This window comes from Rhinatrema bivittatum, chromosome 5 (genome assembly GCF_901001135.1).
Source record: "Rhinatrema bivittatum chromosome 5, aRhiBiv1.1, whole genome shotgun sequence".
In the NCBI taxonomy this organism is placed as follows: domain Eukaryota; kingdom Metazoa; phylum Chordata; class Amphibia; order Gymnophiona; family Rhinatrematidae; genus Rhinatrema; species Rhinatrema bivittatum.
This window is the reverse complement of record NC_042619.1, coordinates 249,493,161-249,516,100: the sequence shown is the minus strand read 5'-3', so window position 1 is coordinate 249,516,100 and position 22,940 is coordinate 249,493,161. Positions and strand designations below refer to the sequence as shown.

At 43.4% G+C, this 22,940-nt stretch overlaps 1 protein-coding gene across 2 annotated transcripts in view; it reads right to left on the bottom strand.

Annotated features, from left to right (window-relative positions):
* PEBP4 (phosphatidylethanolamine binding protein 4) overlaps positions 1-22,940 on the bottom strand; it is an 846,886-nt gene that overhangs the window by 780,786 nt on the left and 43,160 nt on the right. For both annotated transcript variants that reach the window (XM_029603777.1, XM_029603776.1), the window contains exon 3: positions 9,633-9,765. In XM_029603777.1, the coding sequence (XP_029459637.1) occupies positions 9,633-9,765 (133 nt within the window). The remainder of the gene's footprint in view (positions 1-9,632; positions 9,766-22,940) is intronic.

Genomic DNA, 22,940 nt, shown 5'->3' with positions numbered 1-22,940 from the left:
GAAGGAAAGAATCAGGTGGAGAGAGTTCATTTCTTGCACAATATATGTTTGTTCAGGCTTCTTAAATCTAGGATGGGTCTCAATCCCCCAGATTTTTGGGCGATAAGGAAGCAATGGAAATAGAACCCCTGGCCATGGTAATGTGACAGAACAGGTTCTTTCACCCATTGCTTCAGGAGCAACTCAACTTCCAGGTCGAGATGCACTGAGTGAGACAGAAACAGATTGAAGGTTGAGCAATGAGGCAGCAGTAGAAGCCGGGAGAAATGCAAGTGGTATTCAGACTCCACAATTTTGAAAACCCAGCAATCTTTAGTGATCTTGAGCCATTCCTCCAAGCCGTGCTGGATCCTCTCCCCTACTGGAGAGGATTCTTGCTGGGTTTGGACTGCAGTCAAAAATATGGCCCAGGCTTGGGCTGGACTTGCTGAGCTGGTTTAGGCTCATGGCTGTTTGTTCTGTTTAGTGCATTCCAGAAGCTGCTGTTGCAGAAGCAGTGACTGCATCCATTATCTCTGAAATTGCTGGAAGGAGTATCTCTGCCAATACTATCTTTTAAAAGAGTAGTAAGAGCACTATGCATAAGAATGTTGTTCTGGTCTCTTCGACAGGGACTAGACCACTACATGTTGTGCCTTTATTTGAGTCTTTTGCCGAAAAGGGGTTATTTTGGTATGGGATGTCTGCTGACTTATAGACATTGTTGCAGAGGCTACTGGCTCTCAACTAAGCCATGCAGTGTGGTCCAATGGACACTGTCAGAGTACATGCTGTGGTGTTGAACACCTCGAAAATGGAGCAAATAAAATAGTGTACACACTCTTCAGCATCTAGAAGTGGCTGAGGGTACGTGACTTTGTCTATGCCAGTAGGAAGAAAAACATCAGTTTCTGAATACAGTCATGTAAGTATTGAACTACAGTATATAAAATCAGTGAGAAGAAATCCATGCATTTATATTTTCTTCACAAAATTATCCAGTAATTTAGGGTCCTTACCCAAAGAAGTATTCAATTATATTCTTATTTTCTTTGCTCTTTTAAGAGCTGATTCTGCAACAAGACAGATGATGTAATTGAACTATCCCAAAACCCAGGAATTTTTGCACTCTATATTTGCGGTCTAATTTCCTTGTAGCTGGAGCACAGGAACTAAGATTTTCCTACATCTTTGTAATTTTTGTAGGATGTTATGGATAGGGATGGCTGCTGGTTCCACCAGAGTGTCCAAAATTTGGAGAACACCAAAGACCTTTGTACAGGGGTCTTTAGCCTTGCACACATTGACTCCAAGCACTTTTCACAACTTGTCCATAAATCTAGCCATGGAATGATCTTCCGGTGGAGATGAGTGTTCTGGAGGCTCTGGTAAGGGATTGGAGAGAAATCTTGTTGACCCCTCTTCAGAGTCTGGAGGTGAGGAAACATTAATCCAGGACCCCGATGATGAAGTAAGTAATTGAGGAAGCATCTTCAGTTGTCTCAGAGGGGTATTCTCCTAGTGTATATCCTCTGATTGCCTGGACTGCTGCAAGTGACAGCTATGGGCTAGGATCACCTGGCAAGGATTCTGAGAAAGTATCTACCCAAACTGGAGATACTGGGACTCCTTCTCTTGGGAGTAGATTAGATATCCTGGAGAGGAGAGGTTGTAAAGTACTTTCCCTTTTCTTTAGCCACCATAAAAGTAAACAAATTTTCACCAACTGCACTATTGGGTCAATGAGGTGAAGTGCCCTTTGGCCTGCGTGGGTGATAGAACATCCTCTTCTGAAACAAGTATGGAATCATTCACATCTTCTAAGTTCTGCAGAACTTGAATTGGCTAATTAGATGAGAGAGGTAGCAGAAGGGATTTGGGTCTCCAGTAGTCCTTTTTCCATTAATTTTAATGGTGTAAGGGATCTAGTAATTAGTGGGGATAGAAGTACCATATCCCCCTCTTCTGCCATTAAAATCTTGTGTAAACTTGCATAAAGCTGTGTTGGAAGCAATGAAATATAAGCAAAAGCTGGAGTGAGCAATTTGTTCTGATGGTATAGGTGTTGAGGCTTGATGTGATTCACAATCTGAGGCTCAAAGCATCAAATGCATCGAAGAGTTTTATACCAATGCATTGATTGCTTCAATGGTGCCATAAACTTGTGTTTTGATAGTGCCGTGGACTAAATGGATGGTAAAAATAAGTTGCTAAATTTTTATTCCTCTTTTTTTTTTTTAGTAGTACTTAAAGTGCTGTCTGGGGGCTGCTGAGGCAGAGATAACTTTTAGAGATATAAGTATTGATTTTTTACAGAAAAAAACAGAAACATATAGGTAAATGTCTGTACTAGTGCTTAGATGAAAAAAGACTGGGGGGGCAAGGTTCACGAGGCAAGGCCAATGCGGGAATTCCCAGCATGCTCAGTAGAGCCTGAGACAGAGGTCCATTTGGTGCTGCCGGAGGTCATCCACATCATGGCTAATTCTGACCTGCTTATTGGCAGAAAAAGATCTTTATACATACCAGGTGCTGTAACTGCAACTCTTTTGATGGCATTAGATAAAAGAGGTAGCAAGTTAATGTTATGTTCACTAAAAAGAAACTATATTCAAAAAATTATTGTGGATTCAATAATATATGAACACCAAAAGGAAAAGATGCAGTCATAAAACACAAGGTGGCGCAAGTATGGTTAAAACACTGCCAACACAGGTTCCCATCTGTCCCAACTGCCCTGCATCACCCAGCTACCTCATTACAAGACAACAATCAGGGAGAGTTAGAAAGAGCCTGGAGGAGGAACTGAAGAAATGGAATGTGAGAGGAAAAAAAAAAGGTGAATGAAAGGAAGGAAGAAAAGAAAAAAAGAAGAAAGGAATTGAAAATCCGAGAGGAAAGGAGACTAAGAGGGCAAGAGATTCCAGATGCAGGAAGTATCATTGACTTTTGACTCAAATCCTCTACATTTTTGTACTTCTCAATTTTAAATGTTATCACACCAAATGCACCCACTCTCAGTCGTGGTGCCGTGGCCTGTAAATGGCTTTGGGCACCATGTCAACTGAGAAGTGAGAGACTGATTCGTCTGTAGGGCAAAGGGGCACAGAAAAAGACTCGTTAGCAAGGGATCAACAGCTAAATGTAACCCTGCATAAAGGAGTTTCCCAAGATTATACTAATCATAGAAGGCCTTTAAAGGCACGCTTTCTAAAGAAACATATGGATCGCTACTGCTATCTAGTGTCTTTAAGAAGGAATAGCAAGCAAACAGGATCAGCAAAGCACACAGCTATTACACCAGGGCCTTCACACACACTGCTATCATAAGCAGGACCACATTGTTTTACCCAGTGTTATTCCAGCTTTAAAATAAAAAAAGAAGAAATGTTTCAGGTAATTAATAATACTTATGTGCACTGGTTAAATTCAAGTTGGCTCTATTTTATTGTATACTCTTTTATGTCACAACCAACAACTACCAGCACAAGTAAGGAAAACTCTCTTTTCTAAGTGGACCTAATCTTAACAATGAAGAATTCTGTTTCTGACATAAAAAATACTTAAATGCCCAATATTATTTTTAATTCCACTAGAAATAAAGAATGGATTCTGACCTCAGAACATAGAATGAAGTTTACCGTGCAGATTGTACCTTGTATTAGGGGCCCTGTGAAAATGGAAGGCCCAAGACACTGGCTCCAGCTATCCCTTGCTGAGAACAACTTTGAACTATGCCATATTAAGCCTTAAAGGAGTCAGAAAAAGTTCTGTACAGAATTCTCTCCTGCCATATACATACAGCTCTCTACTGCATTATTCCCTCACACAACACAGCTCTGTACTGTGTTATGTCCTCATTTTATTTATTTATTTAACATTTTTATAGACCGACATTCGTTGGGAACATCACATCAGTTTCCAGATAACAAATAATGCAGCGTAACAGAGCTTTACAAAAAACATTATTTCAACTGGGGGGGGGGGGGGGGGGAGTTATATTAAAGCTATAACAAGGAAAACTATAACAGGCAAACAGCAAATTGGGGAATGATATGAAAAGCGAGTCGTAAAAATCAGATAAGACAGATACATCAGAGGTCAAAATGATTGGGAGGAAAAAGGAGCGGGGTGGGAAAGGCCGAAGGAGGGGGAAATAGATGAGGAAAGAGTTATACCAAAGGGGCGCTGGAACTATTTACAGGCGTTGACAATAGCAAGGGAGACGCTGGAACTGAACTGGGTCTATTAATGGGCGCAGGGGCTATTTACAGGGTTGTAATAGTAAAAGATTAGTGCAAGAGTGTAGGAGAGGATGGGGAAGAAGGAGAGAATGGAGGGATGCAGAAGATGGAGAGGATAGAGAAGAGGGAGAGGGAGGAGGTGAAGGAGAGGATAGGTGCTGAAGATTATTACAAATTAGGATGGGAGAGGTAGGGGAGGGGAGAGTTGCAGGATCAAGGGGGAAGGAGAGGGTAGGGGGAGAGAAAAGGAGGGGGAAGGGGGAATCGCTGATGACGGCGAAAGGCTACGGCAGTGGGGCAAGTGATAGGCAAGAAGGTAAAGTGTAAATGGGGAGTAGAACAGAGGGGAGGGGGTAGGGGAGGCTTAAAAGGCATTAGCAAACAATATTAAGCATCTAGACACATCTAGAAGTTTGTATTATATGATCCCGTCACACACACAAGCTCTGTATGTACTACATTATCCCCATGCACACTGTATTGTATTATCCCCACACAGAGATCTGTACTGCATTACCCCCTCATACACACATAGCTCTGTACTACATGGACATGAGCACAGACACCCACACACACACACCTTTGCACTATATTATCTATAATATATTATCTCCTCCACACAACTCTTTTTGCATGTTGACAGAATTTAAAACTACCTAACAATATAATTACTACTGGAATGTATGTTCTTTAATGAGACTCTAATATGAGATTTACCCAATCCAGAGCAGATATGCAGGAAATAACACAAGGTGCAATGTTTCAAATAGTTGTATAACAGCACACCTTGCAATTTGTTACTCAACTTATAACATATAGATACTTTTTTTACATTTACGAAGAGCATTACTAATAAGGGGGCAACTTTCACCAAGTTGCATAGCAGTAAAAAATGCAGGTAGTTTCTCTTTGGAAATTCGATAAAGGTATACAAATCTAAAAGTACCAAATACTTTGCCCCTGTTATTTCTGCAGATGAAGTTAGACAGGAGAAAGCAGAGTTGCTTACCTGTAACAGGTGCTCTCTGAGAACAGCAGGATGTTAGTCCTCACCTGAGTGACATCATTCAATGGAGCCTGGCCCAGAACTTTTATGCCAAAGTTTCTAAAACTTTTGACTGTGCCTCACTGATCATGCCCAGCATACCAACATATCACATAACCATGCAGAAGCCCCTCAGTTTTGTATCTTTAGCATACTGTATATAACTGGACAACTCCAAGGGCAGGCAGGTGGATTTCATGAGGACTGACACCCTGCTGACCTCAGAGTGCCTGATACAGGTATGCAAATTTGTTTTCTCCAGTGACAAGCAGGATGGCAGTCTTCACACATGGGGAATCCCTAGCTACAAACTGCCGAGAATGAAAAAAGAGAAAACAATAGGCACAACAAAATATTTTGGTTGGCAACAAGCCTTTTTCCCTATTTTATTTCTTATCTATGAGGGGCAGCCTGGAACAAAAACAACGGGTCTAGGAGGGAGTAGACTTGGAGTCTACACCTCAAACAAATTCCATAGGATAGACTGGCTAAACCTACTGTCGCATACAGTGCCCCTGTCCAAACAGTAGAGAGTGTTGCGGCCGTCGGTCCTCGACGGCATCGCCCCGTTTGCCTCACCTTATTCACGGCTCCTCCCGCTTACCTGGGAAAGATGGCTACCGCAGCGTCGACAAGCCGACCACTCTGACGTCCCTAGAACAGCTATGGTGCAGCCTTCCGCCATTGCTCCTCCCAGGTACCTACTAGGGTACGCGCACGTGCGCAACCCACGTCTTTGTACCACCCTTGGCGCGAACCTCGAGGGCGTTCCCTCATGCTGACATCACGCCATCTGGGTATATTACCTTCACTAATTTGCTAGCTCCCCGAGTTAGCAAGGACTCGAATCTGTTCCTGTCTACACTACTCTGCTGCTTCCGTGCTGCCGCTGGAAGCTCTTTCTCTGCCCTTCGGGGTAACCACTAACCTGGCTACCTGCTCCTCAGGGGCCCTCTGCTTTATTTCAGGTGCCTTACAGGGAACAAGTACTCACTCCTCAAGGGCCTGCTCTCCCTGCCTCAGTGCCTGTACCTTCTACAACAGACCTGGTGGAATCACATACCTACAGCTAATACCTAGTGAGTACTCTAACTCTCAGTCTATCTCATCCACAGTATCTCCTCTCTGGGAGACCTGCTGCGGAACCTCCTGACATCATCAAGGAGAGAAGGGCTCCTTCTGCCAAGGTCCCTGAGACTACAACCTCAGACTGCCTCACTACTGCCACCTCTGGTGGAGATCTTCAAGCTGTTTAAATAAAGAACTTTCCTGTGTTTTGTGTGTCCGAGCTTAGCCCAGTGCTGTGGCTTCTCACGGGGCTCCTCCCCGTGGGCATGGTCATCTCCACAGCACCCACGGATCCACAAAACACACATTATCATAACAGTAAGATGTGAATGTGTGTAGAGAACTCCATGTCACAGCCACGTATATCTCCTCCTTGGGGATTGATCTTAGGTGAGCAAGTCATGCTGCCATGGCTTGGATAGAATGAGGTTTGATATATTTATTTGTGGTTTTTATATACCGGACTTTGTAGGATAACATCAGTTCGGTTTACATTATAATTTCAAAATCAGCAAAACAGAGGCTTTACATAGAACTTATAGGAAAACAGTGAATAAAATAAAATTAAATAAACTACAATGAACGAGGCTTAAATAGAGAGACTTAAATAGAGGTTGTTGGATAACTGAGATGGTATTGAGAGAAATGATTGGGGGATGGAGTGGGGGGAAGAAAGAAAGGGGGTAGAGGGGGGATGAAGATGGATGGAATGTGTAGAGGGGAAAGGGGTTGTATATTGCATATAGGGAGGGGAATGAAGAGTTGAAAGGGTTGCATGGGGGAGGGAAAGGAGGAGTTGCATAGATTGCAAGGAACTATTTACAATAGATGCATTGGGGAGGAAATAGCATATATGATTATAAAACTATATACAAAGTGTACATTATTGAAGATATGTAAGTCAAGGCATGAAGTTGAAAATCCAAGATGGTAGCAACTAAGAGAGGGAGTTATCTTATGAGGGATCGTAAAGTTAGAACTGAGGGATCTGTTAGCGGCAGGGATGCGGGAGAGGAGGGGTGGTGAGGGTAGAGGCATTGTGTGGCAGGGAGAGTGTTTTGTTAGCAAAGAAGATTGAAGGGTGAGCAAAATGAGTGAGTTTTGGTGAAATGTACTATTTGAATGCCTTCGTGAAAAGCCATGTTTTGAGTTTTCGTTTAAATGTTTTATGGCAAGCCTCTTGGCGTAGATTTCCTTGGGGATTGATCTTAGGTGAGCAAGTCATGCTGCCATGGCTTGGACAGAATGAGGTTTGATATACCCACCAAATTCAGGCCTGCCTGGGCATAACAGAAGGACATGTAAACTGCTAGCCATCTGGATAAGGTTTGTTTGGCTATGACAATTCCCAGTTTGTTGGTGTCAAAAGAAACAAGAAGCTGGGTGGACTTTCTATGGGTTTCAATTCAGTATAGGTAGAAAGCCAAGGCTCTCTTGCAGTCCAAACTGTGCAGTGCTTGTTCACTTTGGTGGACATGTGGCCTGGGAAAACATATTGGAAGGGCAATTGACAGAATAAGACAGAATACAGACACCACCTTGGGCAGGAACTTAGGATGGGTGAGTAGAACCACCCTATCATGATGAAACCCGATATAAGGTGGATAAGTAATGAGAACCTGGACCTCACTGACCTTGCACACTGAATGACCATCACCAAAAATACGACCTTCCATAAGAACATGCCATACTGGGTCAGACCAAGGGTCCATCAAGCCCAACATCCTGTTTCCAACAGTGGCCAGTCCAGGCCATAAGAACCTGGCAAGTACCCAAAAACTAAGTCTATTCCATGTTCCCTGTACGTACCAGGATCAGTCCAGGACACCTGGGTTGTGACTCCGCACCAGTAGATGGAGACAGAGCAAGACCTGTCGGGCATAGCCATATATGGTAACGTGCCTCACACAGCCCCTCAGTCTTACTCTGTCTCCAGTAGATGGTGCAGGTGCAGTCACAGCCTCTGCCTACCCTGGGTTAGATAGTCAGGGTTGGTTTCTTTGTTGTTGGTTTTGACAGGAAAAAAAAAATAACTAAAATAGAAGAAGACTAATAGTTAATAGGAAGAAGAAAAGGTCCCCGTCTGTCCTGCCTCCCAGGGGGGTTAGAAGGTTCTGAGGGGACCAGCCCCCCCTGGTTGAGGCCGCTGCTAGGGTCGAGGACCCGACTGGTTAAGTAGCAGCGTTGGGGGTGACACCGGGGAGCCCGGTTCACTCACCCCCGCTGGAGCAGGAGCCTCAGGACCGGGAACAGCGGCGAATTTGGTAAAAAAAAAAAAGTGAATGGTTTTTTTTCTTTGCGCCGGCTCTCCGTTTCTTCGGGGGGGGGGGGCCGCCTCGAAGGGATTTCAATTTAAATTTAGTTTTATTTTAAGTTTTAATTTGTTTTTTGTTGTAATTTATTTTCCCTCGCGGTCGGGCCGGATGCCGAGGGGGTCGGTCTGCGTCTTTCCCGCAACGGCATTTTTCAGTCTGTGTTTCAGGAGGTGAGGGACCATCCGGGGCCGGTTGGGGGGGCCGGTCCCGGGCGTCGCGATCGCCGCCACGTGTAGCCGCAGCAGCAGACAGGCCTGCAGAGCTCTTTCCTCTCAGCGCAGGAGTGGCAGCCATCTTGGCTACAGGCCGGGAAGTCGCGCGGGAGGCTGCTGCTGATGGCGGCCCGCCTCCCGCGCTTTCTCCGCAGCAATGGCCTTTGGGGGGGAGCGCCAAGGGGGCGGTCGAGTCCCCGGTGGAGGCCAGCGCGGACGAGGCGTCTTCGGACTCCGAGTCCTCATTTTCTTTGTATAAGCCCGCTGTTTTTGGGCTCTTGGAGACATTCGGGCACAAAATTCACAATTTTGTAAATTGTGCTCTGGCCCCAGGCATCGGTAACATCGGTCATGGACATCCGTGACCGACATTACCTTGCCACAGGTACAGGGTTTAAACCCCGACTTTTTTGACATTTCTAAGAAAAAATAATAAACACTGAGGAGAAGTCAGCCCCGCGTGCGATCACGTTCACGAAAAGAACAGACTGAGGAGAATCTGTTACTTTCCTGCGCGGGAACACACGCACAGCCGCAGAGAGCTAAAATCTAAATCTCTGCTTGGTAAAGCTCTGCCTCCCGGACCTGATTGACAGATCCCATGACAGCATGGCTAATTTAGCCCTGCTATCGACGGGAAAAAGCTATCCCAGTCAGAACATCTTAAATGTGCATGAAAAACTAAACAGGAAAAAAAGCAAAGAAGCAACAGGACATCCCAAACAGTTACTGCTAGATACACTTTTCACAGCTATGTTTTGAACATTACCTTTTTAGCCTGTGAGAATATCACCTTAGGGCTGCCCCATTCTCTGCTAATTCTCTCTCTATAATTGTGACAGCTGGGAATGAAAGTGCAGGAAGCGTCTCCCAAATCTGGATAGACAATTCTGAGATCCCCCCTGCAAAAAAAATTAGAAAGCCATGATTAAAATTCTGAGATACTTTTTATATATCCTGCCACTTCCATCATCTGTCAATGTGAATTCACTGAAAACACTTATTGCTGGAGAAAGCAGAGTTGCTTACCTGTAACAGGTGTTCTCCTAGGTCAGCAAGATGTTAGTTCTCTCAGATGGGTGACATCATCAGATGGAGCCCGGCACGGAAAACTTTTGTCAAAGTTTCTAGAAACTTTGATTGGCACATTCAGCATGCCTAACATGCCATTATCCACATGGCCAAACGGGGTCCCTCTTCAGTCTCATATCTTAGCAAAAAAGATGAGCGGAAAAATAAAATAACAAACCAGAGAACTCAACTTTGTGGGGTGGTGGGTGAGTTTACTGAGGACTAACATCCTGCTGTCCTAGGAGAACACCTGTTACAGGTAAGCAACTCTGCTTTCTCCTAGGACAAGCAGGATGGTAGTCCTCACAGATGGGTGAATACCAAGTTCCCTGTATATACCCGGATCAGTCCAGACCATGGGTTGAGCCTCCTGTCCAGCAGATGGAGACAGATCAAAACTGAAAGGGTATCCTATATCAGGACAGAGCCTACCCTGCAGCCCTTCAGTATTTGTCTGTCTCCAGCAGATGTGACAGCTCACCCTGCAGTTTCCTGTTCTTTTTGCCTAGTCCCTAATTGGGGCTACTTTCTTCTCTAATTGTGTCGGATCAAGCAAGTATTTATTATATTCTCCAGTTTTAATTGAAAAAAAAAATCCAGTGTAAAGTTATCTCGACTCTGTTGTTTACTGTAAGGAGACAGTTTTCTGTCTCCTCGCTCTTGGGGGGGCCTAGGGGGGCTTTGCCCCTTCTGTTTCATATCAATCACACATATACCTTCACCCGGTGTATTATTTTTGTCAATGATTTTCCATGAATACACCCCAACTACTTGTTATCCTAATTTCATGTGTTTTAATATATTTAAATAATATAGGAAAACGGGTGGATATTTCATATATTATGCGGCACCGTCCAGGTGTCGATGTTTTCTCTTATAATCATAAATAGCCTCCCGCCTCCAATTTTTATTCAAATTTTATAACATTAAAATATGTTGAACTGGATCATGGAAAATCCTGTTTTTTTTATAAATTTTATAAATTATAAATTTTTATAAATTTATAAACAATTTATAAAAAAACAGGATTTTCCATGATCCAGTTCAACATATTTTAATGTTATAAAATTTGAATAAAAATTGGAGGCGGGAGGCTATTTATGATTATAAGAGAAAACATCGACACCTGGACGGTGCCGCATAATATATGAAATATCCACCCGTTTTCCTATATTATTTAAATATATTAAAACACATGAAATTAGGATAACAAGTAGTTGGGGTGTATTCATGGAAAATCATTGACAAAAATAATACACCGGGTGAAGGTATATGTGTGATTGATTAGATATTTCACTGGTGAGGATCTTAATTGTGGAAACCTTCTGTTTCATAGCCTAGGCTCCCTATTCCCGGTGTTCCTCGGCTGTGGGGTGAAATTGGTGGTGCCAGTCACTCCCCCTTTCCAAGACTTCTCTCTCTGCCTCTCCCCGGGACGTTTCTTCCCCGGTGCTGCCTACAGGGACGCCTTCTTCCCCTGCCTACCCGATTAAAAAGAAAGAAAGAAAGAAAGAAAGAAAGAAAGAAAGAAAGAAAGAAAGAAAGAAAGAAAGAAAGAATTAAATAATATACTATCGGGCGAATTTAAGGCAGCTTGTTTAGAGAGAAGGGAGCGTGTAGAGTTCATTCTTCTGCCTCCGCTCCGTCAGCCTCGGCTGCCCAGCTGATTTTTTTTGCTCCTCCTCCTTGCATCGGGACCATGTCGCGATCCCCTCTGGTTTAGCCTGCGGGGAGTCATCGATCCAACTCTCCCGCGAGGGCCTCTGCTCTAGCTGCCTGCCGGGAGGTGAGGGTCCCTCCGCGGCAGCAATCTCTTCAGGACCCTGGGCCAGGTCTAATAAGTGCATGGCCGTGCCGTTCCCGGGTCGGCAAACCGCGGGAACGGCGGTCATTTTGGGTTTTTCGGATGCTGCTATTTCAGGGCAATAGGACTCACAGGATCCAGATTTTTTAGATCCCCCCCCCCCCGATTTGAGCCCCGTGCAGTCCCCTGATGCAGGTCCTGAGCCCCCCTCCCTCCCAGATACTCCCTCCCCTCTGGAGGGGGATGACCCCAGGGTCCTACATCTATTCAGAAGGGAGGAACTGGAGCCACTTATCCCTTTTATCTCTCAGGAGCTGGGAAAAGAGTGCCCCGCAGGGACGAGTTTTCGGCCGCAATGCCGGCTTGTGTGGACCCGGTCCTGGCGGGACTTAGGGCTCTTCCGTGCACCTTCCCCTTCCATCTGATGCATCGGCTGATGCTCCTCCTGTTATGACTTCACTGCCCGCGGGTTTTTGAATCGATGAGAGTGGAGATGATCTGTGCTGTGTGCAGCTAAACGTATATGGCACCGTTGATGAACAGAAGTGATAGATTCTTAAGCACGATTGACGCTAACTGAGCCCCTGAGGCAGCCACTTCATGTGGCGAAACTCGGCCAGTCGGGCAGTTTTTCACGTCTCCACCAATAAAGAATTGAAAAAGACTTCTTTGTGGCATCCCTGGTTGTTGTTTTCCGTCTCCGGACATCCAGAACGTCACGAACTTGATAAATAGTTTCGTCCACTGCTTGATGGTGCGCAGCCTCGGGCGGTTTCCGGCTAGGCCACTTGAGGACCAATGGCTTCAGAAGAGACACATGGAATGAGTTGTGAATTCGCAATGTAGCAGGTAAACGAAGATGGTAGATCACTGGACCTAACTGTCGCAGTACCTGGAAAGGTCCAATATAACAAGGAGCCAGTCTCATGGAAGGGACTCTCAGACGGATATGCCGGGTGCTGAACCACACCTTCTCCCTGGGGTGAAACTGAGGAGCCCGTCGTCGATGTAGATCAGCAAATTTCTTAGCGAACAGGGCTGCTTTCTGTAGCATCTGTTGAGTATGGGCCCAAAGCCACAGGCAGGGGTACAGGCAAAGGAGGTCTGGTTTGACGACCGAAGACAATCTGAAAAGGGAATGCCCCCATAGAGGTACCAGCATGCGAATTGTGAGAGAACTCAGCCCAGGAAAGAAGTGACGCCCAATCATCTTGCCGAGAGTTGACATAAAGACGTAGGAACTGTTTCAACGTGCGATTGGTACGTTCCGCCTGACCATTAGCCTGAGGATGGAACGCTGTGGTAAAGTCTAGCGAAATCTGGAATTTCTTGCAGAGGTTGAGCCAGTATCAAGCCGTGAACTGAGGACCCCGGTCAGAAGTGATGTGTTGGGGCAATCCGTGAAGGCGAAAAATGTGAAGCATGAACAATTGAGCCAATCGTGGAGTAGACGGGAGGGAGGGGAGTGGGATGAAATGAGCCATTTTTGAAAAGCGATCTACCACTACCCATATTACAGTGTTGCCTTCAGATGGTGGAAGTTCCACTATAAAGTCTGCGGAGATGTGTGTCCATGGTCTAGAGGAAATGGGTAATGGTTGATGCAGACCCCAAGTTTTCCCCGGGAGAACTTTATGTTGCGCGCAGACTGGGCATGAGTCTATATATGCTCGTATATCCTTGCGCATCTTGGGCCACCAGTAGTATTGTTGGAGAAGTGTTTGCGTACGTATTCGTCCGGGGTGTCCTGCTAACTGGGAGTCGTGGCCCCAGGCCAAAACTTTGTTACGAAGTCTTTTAGCCACCACCGTCTTTCCCAGTGGCACCGTGAAGGTAGCAGACAGAATGATGCGGGCCGGGTCAATGATATTCTGTACTGGTTCCTCAGTATCCTCCGTGGAAAATGATCGAGATAAAGCGTCAGCCTTAATGTTCTTATTGGCTGGTCGGTAGCATAATTCAAAATCAAAACAAGTGAAAAAGAGAGCCCAAAGGCCTGACGAGGGTTCAGACGTTGAGCTTGTTGAAGGTATGTCAAATTTTTATGATCAGTGAAGATGGTTATGCGGTGTTGCGCTCCCTCCAACCACTGACGCCACTCCTCCAGTGCCAACTTAATGGTGAGAAGCTCCTTATCCCCAATGGAGTAATTGCGTTCTGCCGAAGAGAATTTCTTGGAGAAATACGAACACGGATGGGAAGTTCCAGAGGTATGGGTCTGACTTAGGATGGCTCCAACTCCCTCAGCCAATGCATCCACTTCCACGGTGAAGGGACGTCTGGGGTCAGGGTGTCGAAGACATGGTTACTGAAGAAAAGAGTTCTTAAGTGCCTGGAAGGCTTCTTCAGCCTCAACGGGCCAAGCTTTAATATTAGCTCCCTTACGAGTCAGCGCAGTGAGAGGTGCTGCTAATTTGGAAAAGTTCTGAATAAAGCTGCGATAGTAATTCACAAAACCAAGAAAGCGCTGAAGCGCGCGTAATCCATTAGGCCAAGGCCACTCTTTGATGCATTTCAGCTTGGTGGGATCCATTAGAAACCCCTCTTTAAAGATAATATACCCCAGAAAGGGTAAAGATTCTTTTTCAAAAATGCATTTTTCAATCTTGGCATACAGTCTGTTTTCTCTTAGGCATTGTAAAACTTGGATGACATGTTGTCGGTGGGACTGTAAATTAGAAGAGAAAATAAGAATGTCATCCAAATAGACTACTACACAGACAGAGTAAATCCCGAAATATTTCAGTAATGAGGTGTTGAAAAACTGCAGAGGCATTGGTCAGTCCGAAGGGCATAACGAGATATTCATAATGGCCATCTCTCGTATTAAAAGCCGTCTTCCATTCGTCCCCTTCATGAATCCTGATTAGATTATAGGCCCCTCTGAGATCTAGTTTGGAAAATTTCTGGGCTCCTTGTAAACGATCAAATAGTTCAGAAATTAAAGGCAATGGGTAGTGGTCTTTTATGGTGATGGCGATGAGTCCACGGAAATCGATACATGGACACAGAGTCCCATCTTTTTTCTCCACAAAGAAGAACCCAGCTCCCGCCGGGGACATGGATCGTCGAATGAACCCCTTCTGTAGATTCTCCTGAATGTATTTAATCATGGCTTGGGTCTCCGAGGCGGATAATGGATAGACCCTGCCTCGAGGGGGTGATGCCCCCGGAACCAAATTAATGGCACAGTCAAACTTCCGATGCAGAGGCAGAATATCCACAGCTGTTTTAGAAAAAACATCTGCAAATTGACCATACTGAGTGGGCAAACCTTCAAGTAGTGAAGTACAGACATAACTGTCAGTTGGTGTGATTTCTTGCAGGCAGTTTTCTCGGCAAGCGGATTCCCACTGAAGACGTTTTAAGGACGTCCAGTCAAACTGAGGGTTATGACGTTGTAACCAGGGGATGCCCAAAACCACAGGATGTATGGCTCTCTGGATGACATAAAGTGAAATTTGTTCTGAATGCTTGGGAGTGATGTGACACACCAGGGGAACAGTTTGATGAGTTATCCTTCCCGGCAGGGGATCTCCATGGATAGAGGATATGATCAATGGCCTGGGGCAAGGTCGAAGAGGAATATGGAGCTGTTCCACTATATCTTGAAGGATGAAACTTCCTCCTGCCCCTGAATCTACTAAAGCCATGGTAGAAAATTGGAGATCCCCAAGTTCCAAGGAGATCCGCAGAGTGAGTGGGGGAGCTGGAGAGATAATGCCTAGGGTTACTCCCCCGCAAGAGCCTAGGCTTGGAAGTTTCCCGGACATATTGGGCAACGGGCTATGAGGTGACCCGTTCCTCCACAATACATACAGAGACCCGCTCGGCAGCATCTTTGCTGTTCCTCTGGAGAGAGAGGTCCATGTCCCAATTGCATTGGTTCTTTAACAGAGCCTCCAGTAATGGGTGCAGTTCGTGAGGCGGAAGCTACTGGACAGGGAAAGTTAGCTGTTGAGAATTTCCTGGAATTAGCTCCTTCGCGAGCTCTTTCTTGTAGTCGGCGGTCTATCCGAGTTACCAAGTCCACAATTGCGTCCAGTGATCTTGGTAGGTCTTGGGCCGCCATCTCCTCCTTAATTCTGGATGACAGACCTTCTAAATATATGGATCGTAGGCAATTCTCTTCCCAGTGCAGTTCTGAGGCCAGTGTTCTAAATTCGATGGTATAATCCACTAAGGGTCGGCTTCCCTGCCGGAGTTGCAGAAGTTTAGAACCAGCGACCACCTGTTTCCCGGGATCATCAAATACAACTTGGAATAGTTCCAAGAATTTTGGATGATCTTGCAGGACTGGGTCCGATCGTCGCCAAAAGGGAGAAGCCCATGCCAGGGCTTTCCCTTCCAATAGAAACAGAATATAAGTAGTCTTAGTGAGGTCATCTTGTAGGAGTAATGAATAGGCATCAGACAGCTTTCATGGCAGGCAGGAAGAGAGAAGGCAAAGAGGGCTTGTCCTCAGAGCCTCTTCCTTTTATTGTACATTCATACAAAGGCAGATGATGTATCATTACATGATTGGCTACTTTCCCATAGCAACAGAAGAGTCATTACACCATTGGCTTTGGCTCAGGGGGTGTGCACGGATCATATCATTGGCTGCTGAAATCTATACCTCCTGACTTTGTCCTGCCTCTGACTAGGGAACACCCAGCCCCTCCCCCAGGAATTCAGGGCCAACAGGTATCCTTTCCCAGGCAGAGACTTAAGCACAAGTGATGCTTTTATTCAGGCAAAGGTCAGGGAGAAGGGAAGTTAGTGTTTAACCCTGATGAAATGGCTTGCTGGCAAGCGCATATTTCCCACATCTCACCCTTTCTGTTTTTGTTTAGGGCAGCTCAGTAAAGCTTTAGACCCTTACTGAAATCTGTTATGTCTTGGTATGGGCTGGAAATAGGGGAAGGGGGATTATGGAGAGAAGAAAGCTAATTCGGCGTGGTGTGCCAGCTGCCGATGAGCTCCTGAATCTCCATATCACCCAGAGCTGGTGCAGGTGGTGTGCCAACTCTGCAGGGCTCATGATTCCCTATTAGGCATCTTACAAGACATCTTTGTATCCGGGCTGAGAGCAAGGTTTCAATATGGATATGAGGGTTGGGTATGCACTGAATACAGCATCACAGGCAAACAATTAAGATAAGCACAGTAATTATAATAGAAATCACCCTTTTGAGACCAGAAATATCAGGGAGTCAGGACCATAGCCAGTCCCATGGAGAAGTTGGTATTCTGTCTGAAAGTGGTGCATCAGCAACCATGGTTTCTATCTGCTCTGTGGTATGTGTGAGGTTTGCTTTATAGTCTGATATGTACACACAGCAATGAGATCCAATTAATGCACAAACACCACCCTTTAAGGCTAAAATGGTTTCTAAGGTATAGCTGTTCTGTAATGCTACTTCTCTAATCTGAGAGACTTTTGTTGTAAGTAGTTTTAATGCATGGACTGTCTGATTAAATATGGCAGTCGTCCAGTTAGCTAGGATGTGTAAGTCTCTGTAATTCATAGCTGTCCCCATTGGGGGAAACAGGCTTCTAGCTATCTGAGTTTCTGTATACTTTTCTATGGGATTATTTATCGCCTCCCTTTTGTTACGGAGCCTTGCTTTGGGTAAATTTTTGACTGCATAGTATGAGGGGAGGATGTAGCCTAAAGTGCATCTGTCTTTCCATCTTGGGGAAATGTACATATATGCTCTACGCCCACATAACATCCATATGTTTCCTAACAGATTAGTGGACATGTCATTGGTTATCATTTGGGCTATATAACTACAAAAGGTAAATCCTTCATCCCCTCTATACTTTCTGCACCTGCTTGGGTCTCCCACTGCACATCCTGAAATCTGCCAATTGCATACATATGTGGTATAACTATGCAAGTGTTCACTGATTAATACAAATGTTCGGTTACAATATGGATATTTCCCACCTGAATTCCCTTTCCCATCCCCTGTATCATATGCATCATTAGTCCCAACAAAGAGCGGCAGTCTCTTGAATACAGCTACCAATGTGTAGTATGGTATTATTAACTGGAGAGTTAATGAAAACCTCTCTGTAAAGGATAATTAGTCCATACTGTAAGGTTAAATGGTACAGCATGCATCAGTCGTATTCCGCAGGCTTGGCTTGGCATGTGTGTGCAGATCTAACAGTCTGTTCGATTCAACAGGTGTGAAAAGTTCTGATTCGAGGATGTACATGTTGTCCTGTCAGAGTCCTTGTTCTGAAATCGCCATAGCTGGAGAAATAAGGCAAAGGATGAGGATGCAGAACACAATTGTTAATGAGTTGGCATTCAGGCAAGAAAAAGTGGCTAATAAGTTCTCTGGAGTTTTCTCAAGGCCTTGCTGTTTTAAGAGTTGTGCAGATTGGTTGGATAGGGCCTTGATCTGTCCCCAGGTCATGTGGTGCTGCTTTTTGCAAGGAGTCCGGTCTCTGTCCTTCTGAGGGCTGTGGAGGCTCAGGGAGAAGTTTGGGATCGGGTCCTGTAGACCTGGACACCTTTCCATCGTTCCACAGCTTGATTGGACCTGTGGAAGCAAGCAGAGAAACATATCCTTGTTCCCCATTTTAAGGGAACGGGACCGTACCAGACATTGAATATTCTATACAAAACTGATGGCTGTGGGTGACTAACCCTAGTCCCATAATGGTTACTCATGGCTGTGTTCTTATATTTGATATGTTTGGATGATTTAAAGTAAACAATACTTTGTTCAGGGGGAAAATCCAGGGGCAATCCCCCCTTTTTCTTTTTGTTTGGTCCAGAGCTCTTAAGCGTATGGTTGGCTCTCTCCACAATGGCTTGCCCTGTGGTGTTGTAGGGGATGCCAAATAAGTATTTAATGTTCAATTATTGACAAAATTCATGCAAAGGAATGGCTGCAGAAAATAGAGCCATTATCAGTTTTCAGGACAGAGGGTAGCCCCATTATCAAGAAAGTTTTTATGCAGTGATCAATTTTCATTCAGTAAATTAGCAATAAATGTAAATTAATCATTTAAAGGAAAAGTCATTTGCAGTAAGCAGAATCAAATGACAAGTATATTAGACATTACATTAAACATATGTTACACAAGACTGACATATATTCATTCATCTTGCAAATATTCGTTTACACAAAACTGACACATATTCATATTCATTATGCATTTACACAAAACTGACACATATTCATATTCATTCTGCAAATATTTCTTGCATCAAGACAGACAACAGATAACACATAATTTAAGCTAAAAATCTTATCAAAAAGTTATCAAAAACAAAAATAGATCAAGGATCAAAAATCAAAAGTCAAAAGGTGTTAGAAAAATGTTAAAATAAACTGCAAAGTGTCATCTTCACATCTCTTCATGGCAGCGTCAATCTGGAAAATATTAAAAACTGGCATACAGCAAAAAATTACTAAGGTAAGGATTAAAGTGAAATTCTTACTTTTTTAACCTTGAAGAAATCAATTCTATTATTCAATTTAATAAAATCAATTTGGATTTGCAAGAAAAGGCTTGGGAGGGATTGCTTTATATGTAGCAACCTCTGTCAATAAAAATTTTAAGGTTCAGAATTCTGTATAAATTTGTGAAAAAGAAAATAAAACTGAAGTGTCCTTAAGACATGAGGACCGCAGATCTGAAAAATAAAAACTATTATACAACAAAATTATTAAAACAATAATATAATATAACTTGTAGAATAGCATAGCGCCTCCTAGTGGAGACCCCATCATTACTTTATAGATTGCAACTATTGTTCCAGGTTGCAATCAATAATACTCTGAGCTTAAATTCAATGTGGAGTATCAGAATAGAATTTCTTCATATAATTATTAGAATAGGAAATTAAACACGCTGTTTGCTCAGCTCTGTCTGCTGCATGCTAAAGTGACTGTAACTACTATTAATCTGCCTGAGTTATAACATATATAAACTAGAGAGAGAAACTGCAGTACTAAGTCCAGTTTTTTTTTTCTTTTCAAAAGTTCTCCCTCCCTCCCCCATGAGTGGCAAGCAAGAGTTACAAGCAAGAAAGACAGAAAAGGGGGGGAGGAGCAGTGTTTCTCAAAAGAAAAGAACTGCACCCAAGGAGTTAATCCTTCAGTCAATAGGAACTTGAAGATAGCATTGTTTAACAAATTAACATCAACAATACCACTCGGATTGGTACGCCACTGATACAGGTGTTCCACAAGGCTCAGCGCTGTCACCCTTACTGTTTAACCTCTATTTGTTACCTCTTTGTCGTCTCCTTGCAGGACTGAATCTCAACTTTAAAATCTACGCAGACGATATACAGTTTACTATACCATTTACGGAATCCTGGTCCAAAACCTTTTCACTACTAGATTTATATTTATCTACTATAAAAACATGGCTTTCACACAATAGACTCAAATTAAACACAAGTAAGACAGAATTAATTTACTTATCAACTATACCAGATTCAACCCTTCAACCACCTTCAAATTTCATTTTTCAGAATCAAACTATTGCTATAAAATCATATGCAAAAAATTTGGGCATACTCATCGATTCCAGACTCGCTATGACAAATCATATATCGGATGTTGTAAAAAAATCATTCTACAAAATATTTATGTTAAAAAAACTGAAACCACTTCTTCTTCCAAATGATTTCCGCTCGGTTACTCAAGCTTTAATTCTATCTTCACTAGATTATTGCAATTCATTATATCTCAGCTTACCACAATCAACTATTCAACCTTTGCAGCTAATACAGAATACCGCAGCCCGAATGTTGTGTAATGTTTCTCGACGAGACCATATTTCACCTGTTTTGCAATATTTACATTGGCTTCCTATTTCATATCGAATAACGTACAAAGTTCTATCCACAATACATAATCTGCTCTATAATCCTAATGCTATCTGGCTATGCTCACTTTTAAGAATCTATAGACCGACTAGGCAACTCCGTTCCTTAGATAAATGTATCTTAGAAATACCAACAATAAAATCTGCTGCCTTATCGTTAACCCGCAATCGAGCATTTTCTGTAGCAGGTCCAAAAATGTGGAATTCACTTCCAGAACAGATTCGACTGACAGCCACTCGCTCAGAATTTAAGAAGTTATTAAAAACTCATCTTTTTTCTAGTGCATATAATTTATATTAAAATCTTTACACAACTTATAGATTCAATTTGTTAAAACTTGTTACGTATTAAGTATTGTAATTATGTAAGTATGTTTTAAAATGTGACTAAATTATGTATGTTCAAATATGTGAACCGCCTAGACGGATAGTTTACCTACCCATTGTTGCGGTATATAAGACTTTTAAATAAATAAATAAATAAAACAATGGCTTGGCAAGGACTGATTCCCTGCAGACAGACACCATTCCAATCCACTTTTGTCCTGAAAGGGAGAATCACAGTAAAGATATGTGTTCTGTACGCTAGCAATTCAAACTATAAACTTAAATCTCAGAGAAATGGAGTCATTTTAAATGTGAGCCAAATTAACTTTGTAAAAGGGAACTTTCACATGTAATTTACACAGCAATTGTTCAGATCTCAGCACAGTTCCAACACAAGGCTATGCATTCACTTTGTGGGGGAAAATACTCTCAAAGTATGCAGATTTTTTGTAACTGAATTCAAATAGAAACTACTCTTTAAGCATGCAGTCTCTCTGCAACTGAACATCGAAGACCAGGAGAAACCATTTTTTCCAAATTTGTACTGTCTGCACAGTTACTTTGCCTAATCTGGTCTGCAAGAGGTCATTGAAGTGTATAATTAAATCAATTTTTTCATAGTGATATTTTCTTTGCTTGTAACGCAGGAGTCTAATTAAATCCTTTTTTTCATATTGATATTCTCTTTGATTGTAACGCAGGAGTGCAGCTGCCTGGCCCAAGGTCTTACACACTGATTTCTTTGAAGACCTGGGGGCAAAGCCACTGCTCATGGCATTCCGGGCTGCACTCAACTCTATTGCTGCCACACCTAGTTCTTTGTTTCTTTCTGTAATGGGAAAGGCTTGAATCCCTTTCAATAATTCCTCCCTTGTGAGATTTCCATGTTCTAGGTGGAATCCCATGCTGACCGCTGCACATAAATTGTTACCGGGAGCAGTGGTTTGAGATAGTAATTTACCTGCACAAATTGGTGATGCAGAATTAATGACTGGCTCAGGCAATGGCAAATAAAGGTTCAGGGAGTGGTTAGTGGGGGAAGGGGGTTGCAGGCAAGATGGAGGAAGGCTAGTTTTTCTGACCTTAGTGTTTTCAGTTTCCTGGGGTCTTTTCTCTGAGATGGATGCAGAGGAAGCCTCAGGAGCCATGTGATTGTGTGTCCCCAGATGTTCTATTTCATTTTCTGTCCCCCTTTGTTCATGGTTCTTTTCTGGGATGGGGAAGGCTTGAAGTCCTTCTAATAATTCTGTTTCTGTAAGGTTTTCTTTCTGCAGTTTCTGCTGAAATTCAATGCTAATCGCCCCACCCAGGCCAGGTGGTGGCTCTATTGTTCTCAAGGGTTGCTTTTCTGAAGAAATGGGGAAGGTGTGAATTGGCTTGGGTGTGGGTAGCTGATACAAAGAATTTGCTGTCTCTGAGGGAGATTGAGCATAAGATGGGGGAAGGGTATGTCTGCCTGCTTCTAAAAGCACATGGTTTGAAACTGCTGTTTTTAAACCTTTTTTTTCTACCATGTGTTCGATGGCCTCTGTACATTTTTGCCAGATTAATCTTAGCTTTATGGGAGCTCTGGGAGCCGTATGAAGACAATTGCCGATTGAGATCCATTCCTGGGTATTTAGAGTTCCAGCCTCCATCGAATACCAAGGGCAACGGCAAGCTATTTCACTTATTAATTTTTCTAAGTCCCCCAGGCTGACTTGCGCTATTTTTCTTCTGGTGATGAAATAATGATTATTGATGATTTGCTGCAGCTCCCTGGCATGTAGCCTCTGCTCTATAGTCAAATCATTGCCCATGCTTACAAGTGTGGGGAACAAACTTGCTGAGAAATACTTTTAAAAATTACTAAGAAGTACTTTTTTTTTTTTTAAAAATATCACGATTGCAAATCTGTTGAACGGATACCTTTAAGCTATGACCAGCTGAAATAAGCATGGAGTTTATCATCACGTCGCAAGGGTCACCAGATGTAGGAGTAATGAATAGGCATCAGACAGCTTTCATGGCAGGCAGGAAGAGAGAAGGCAA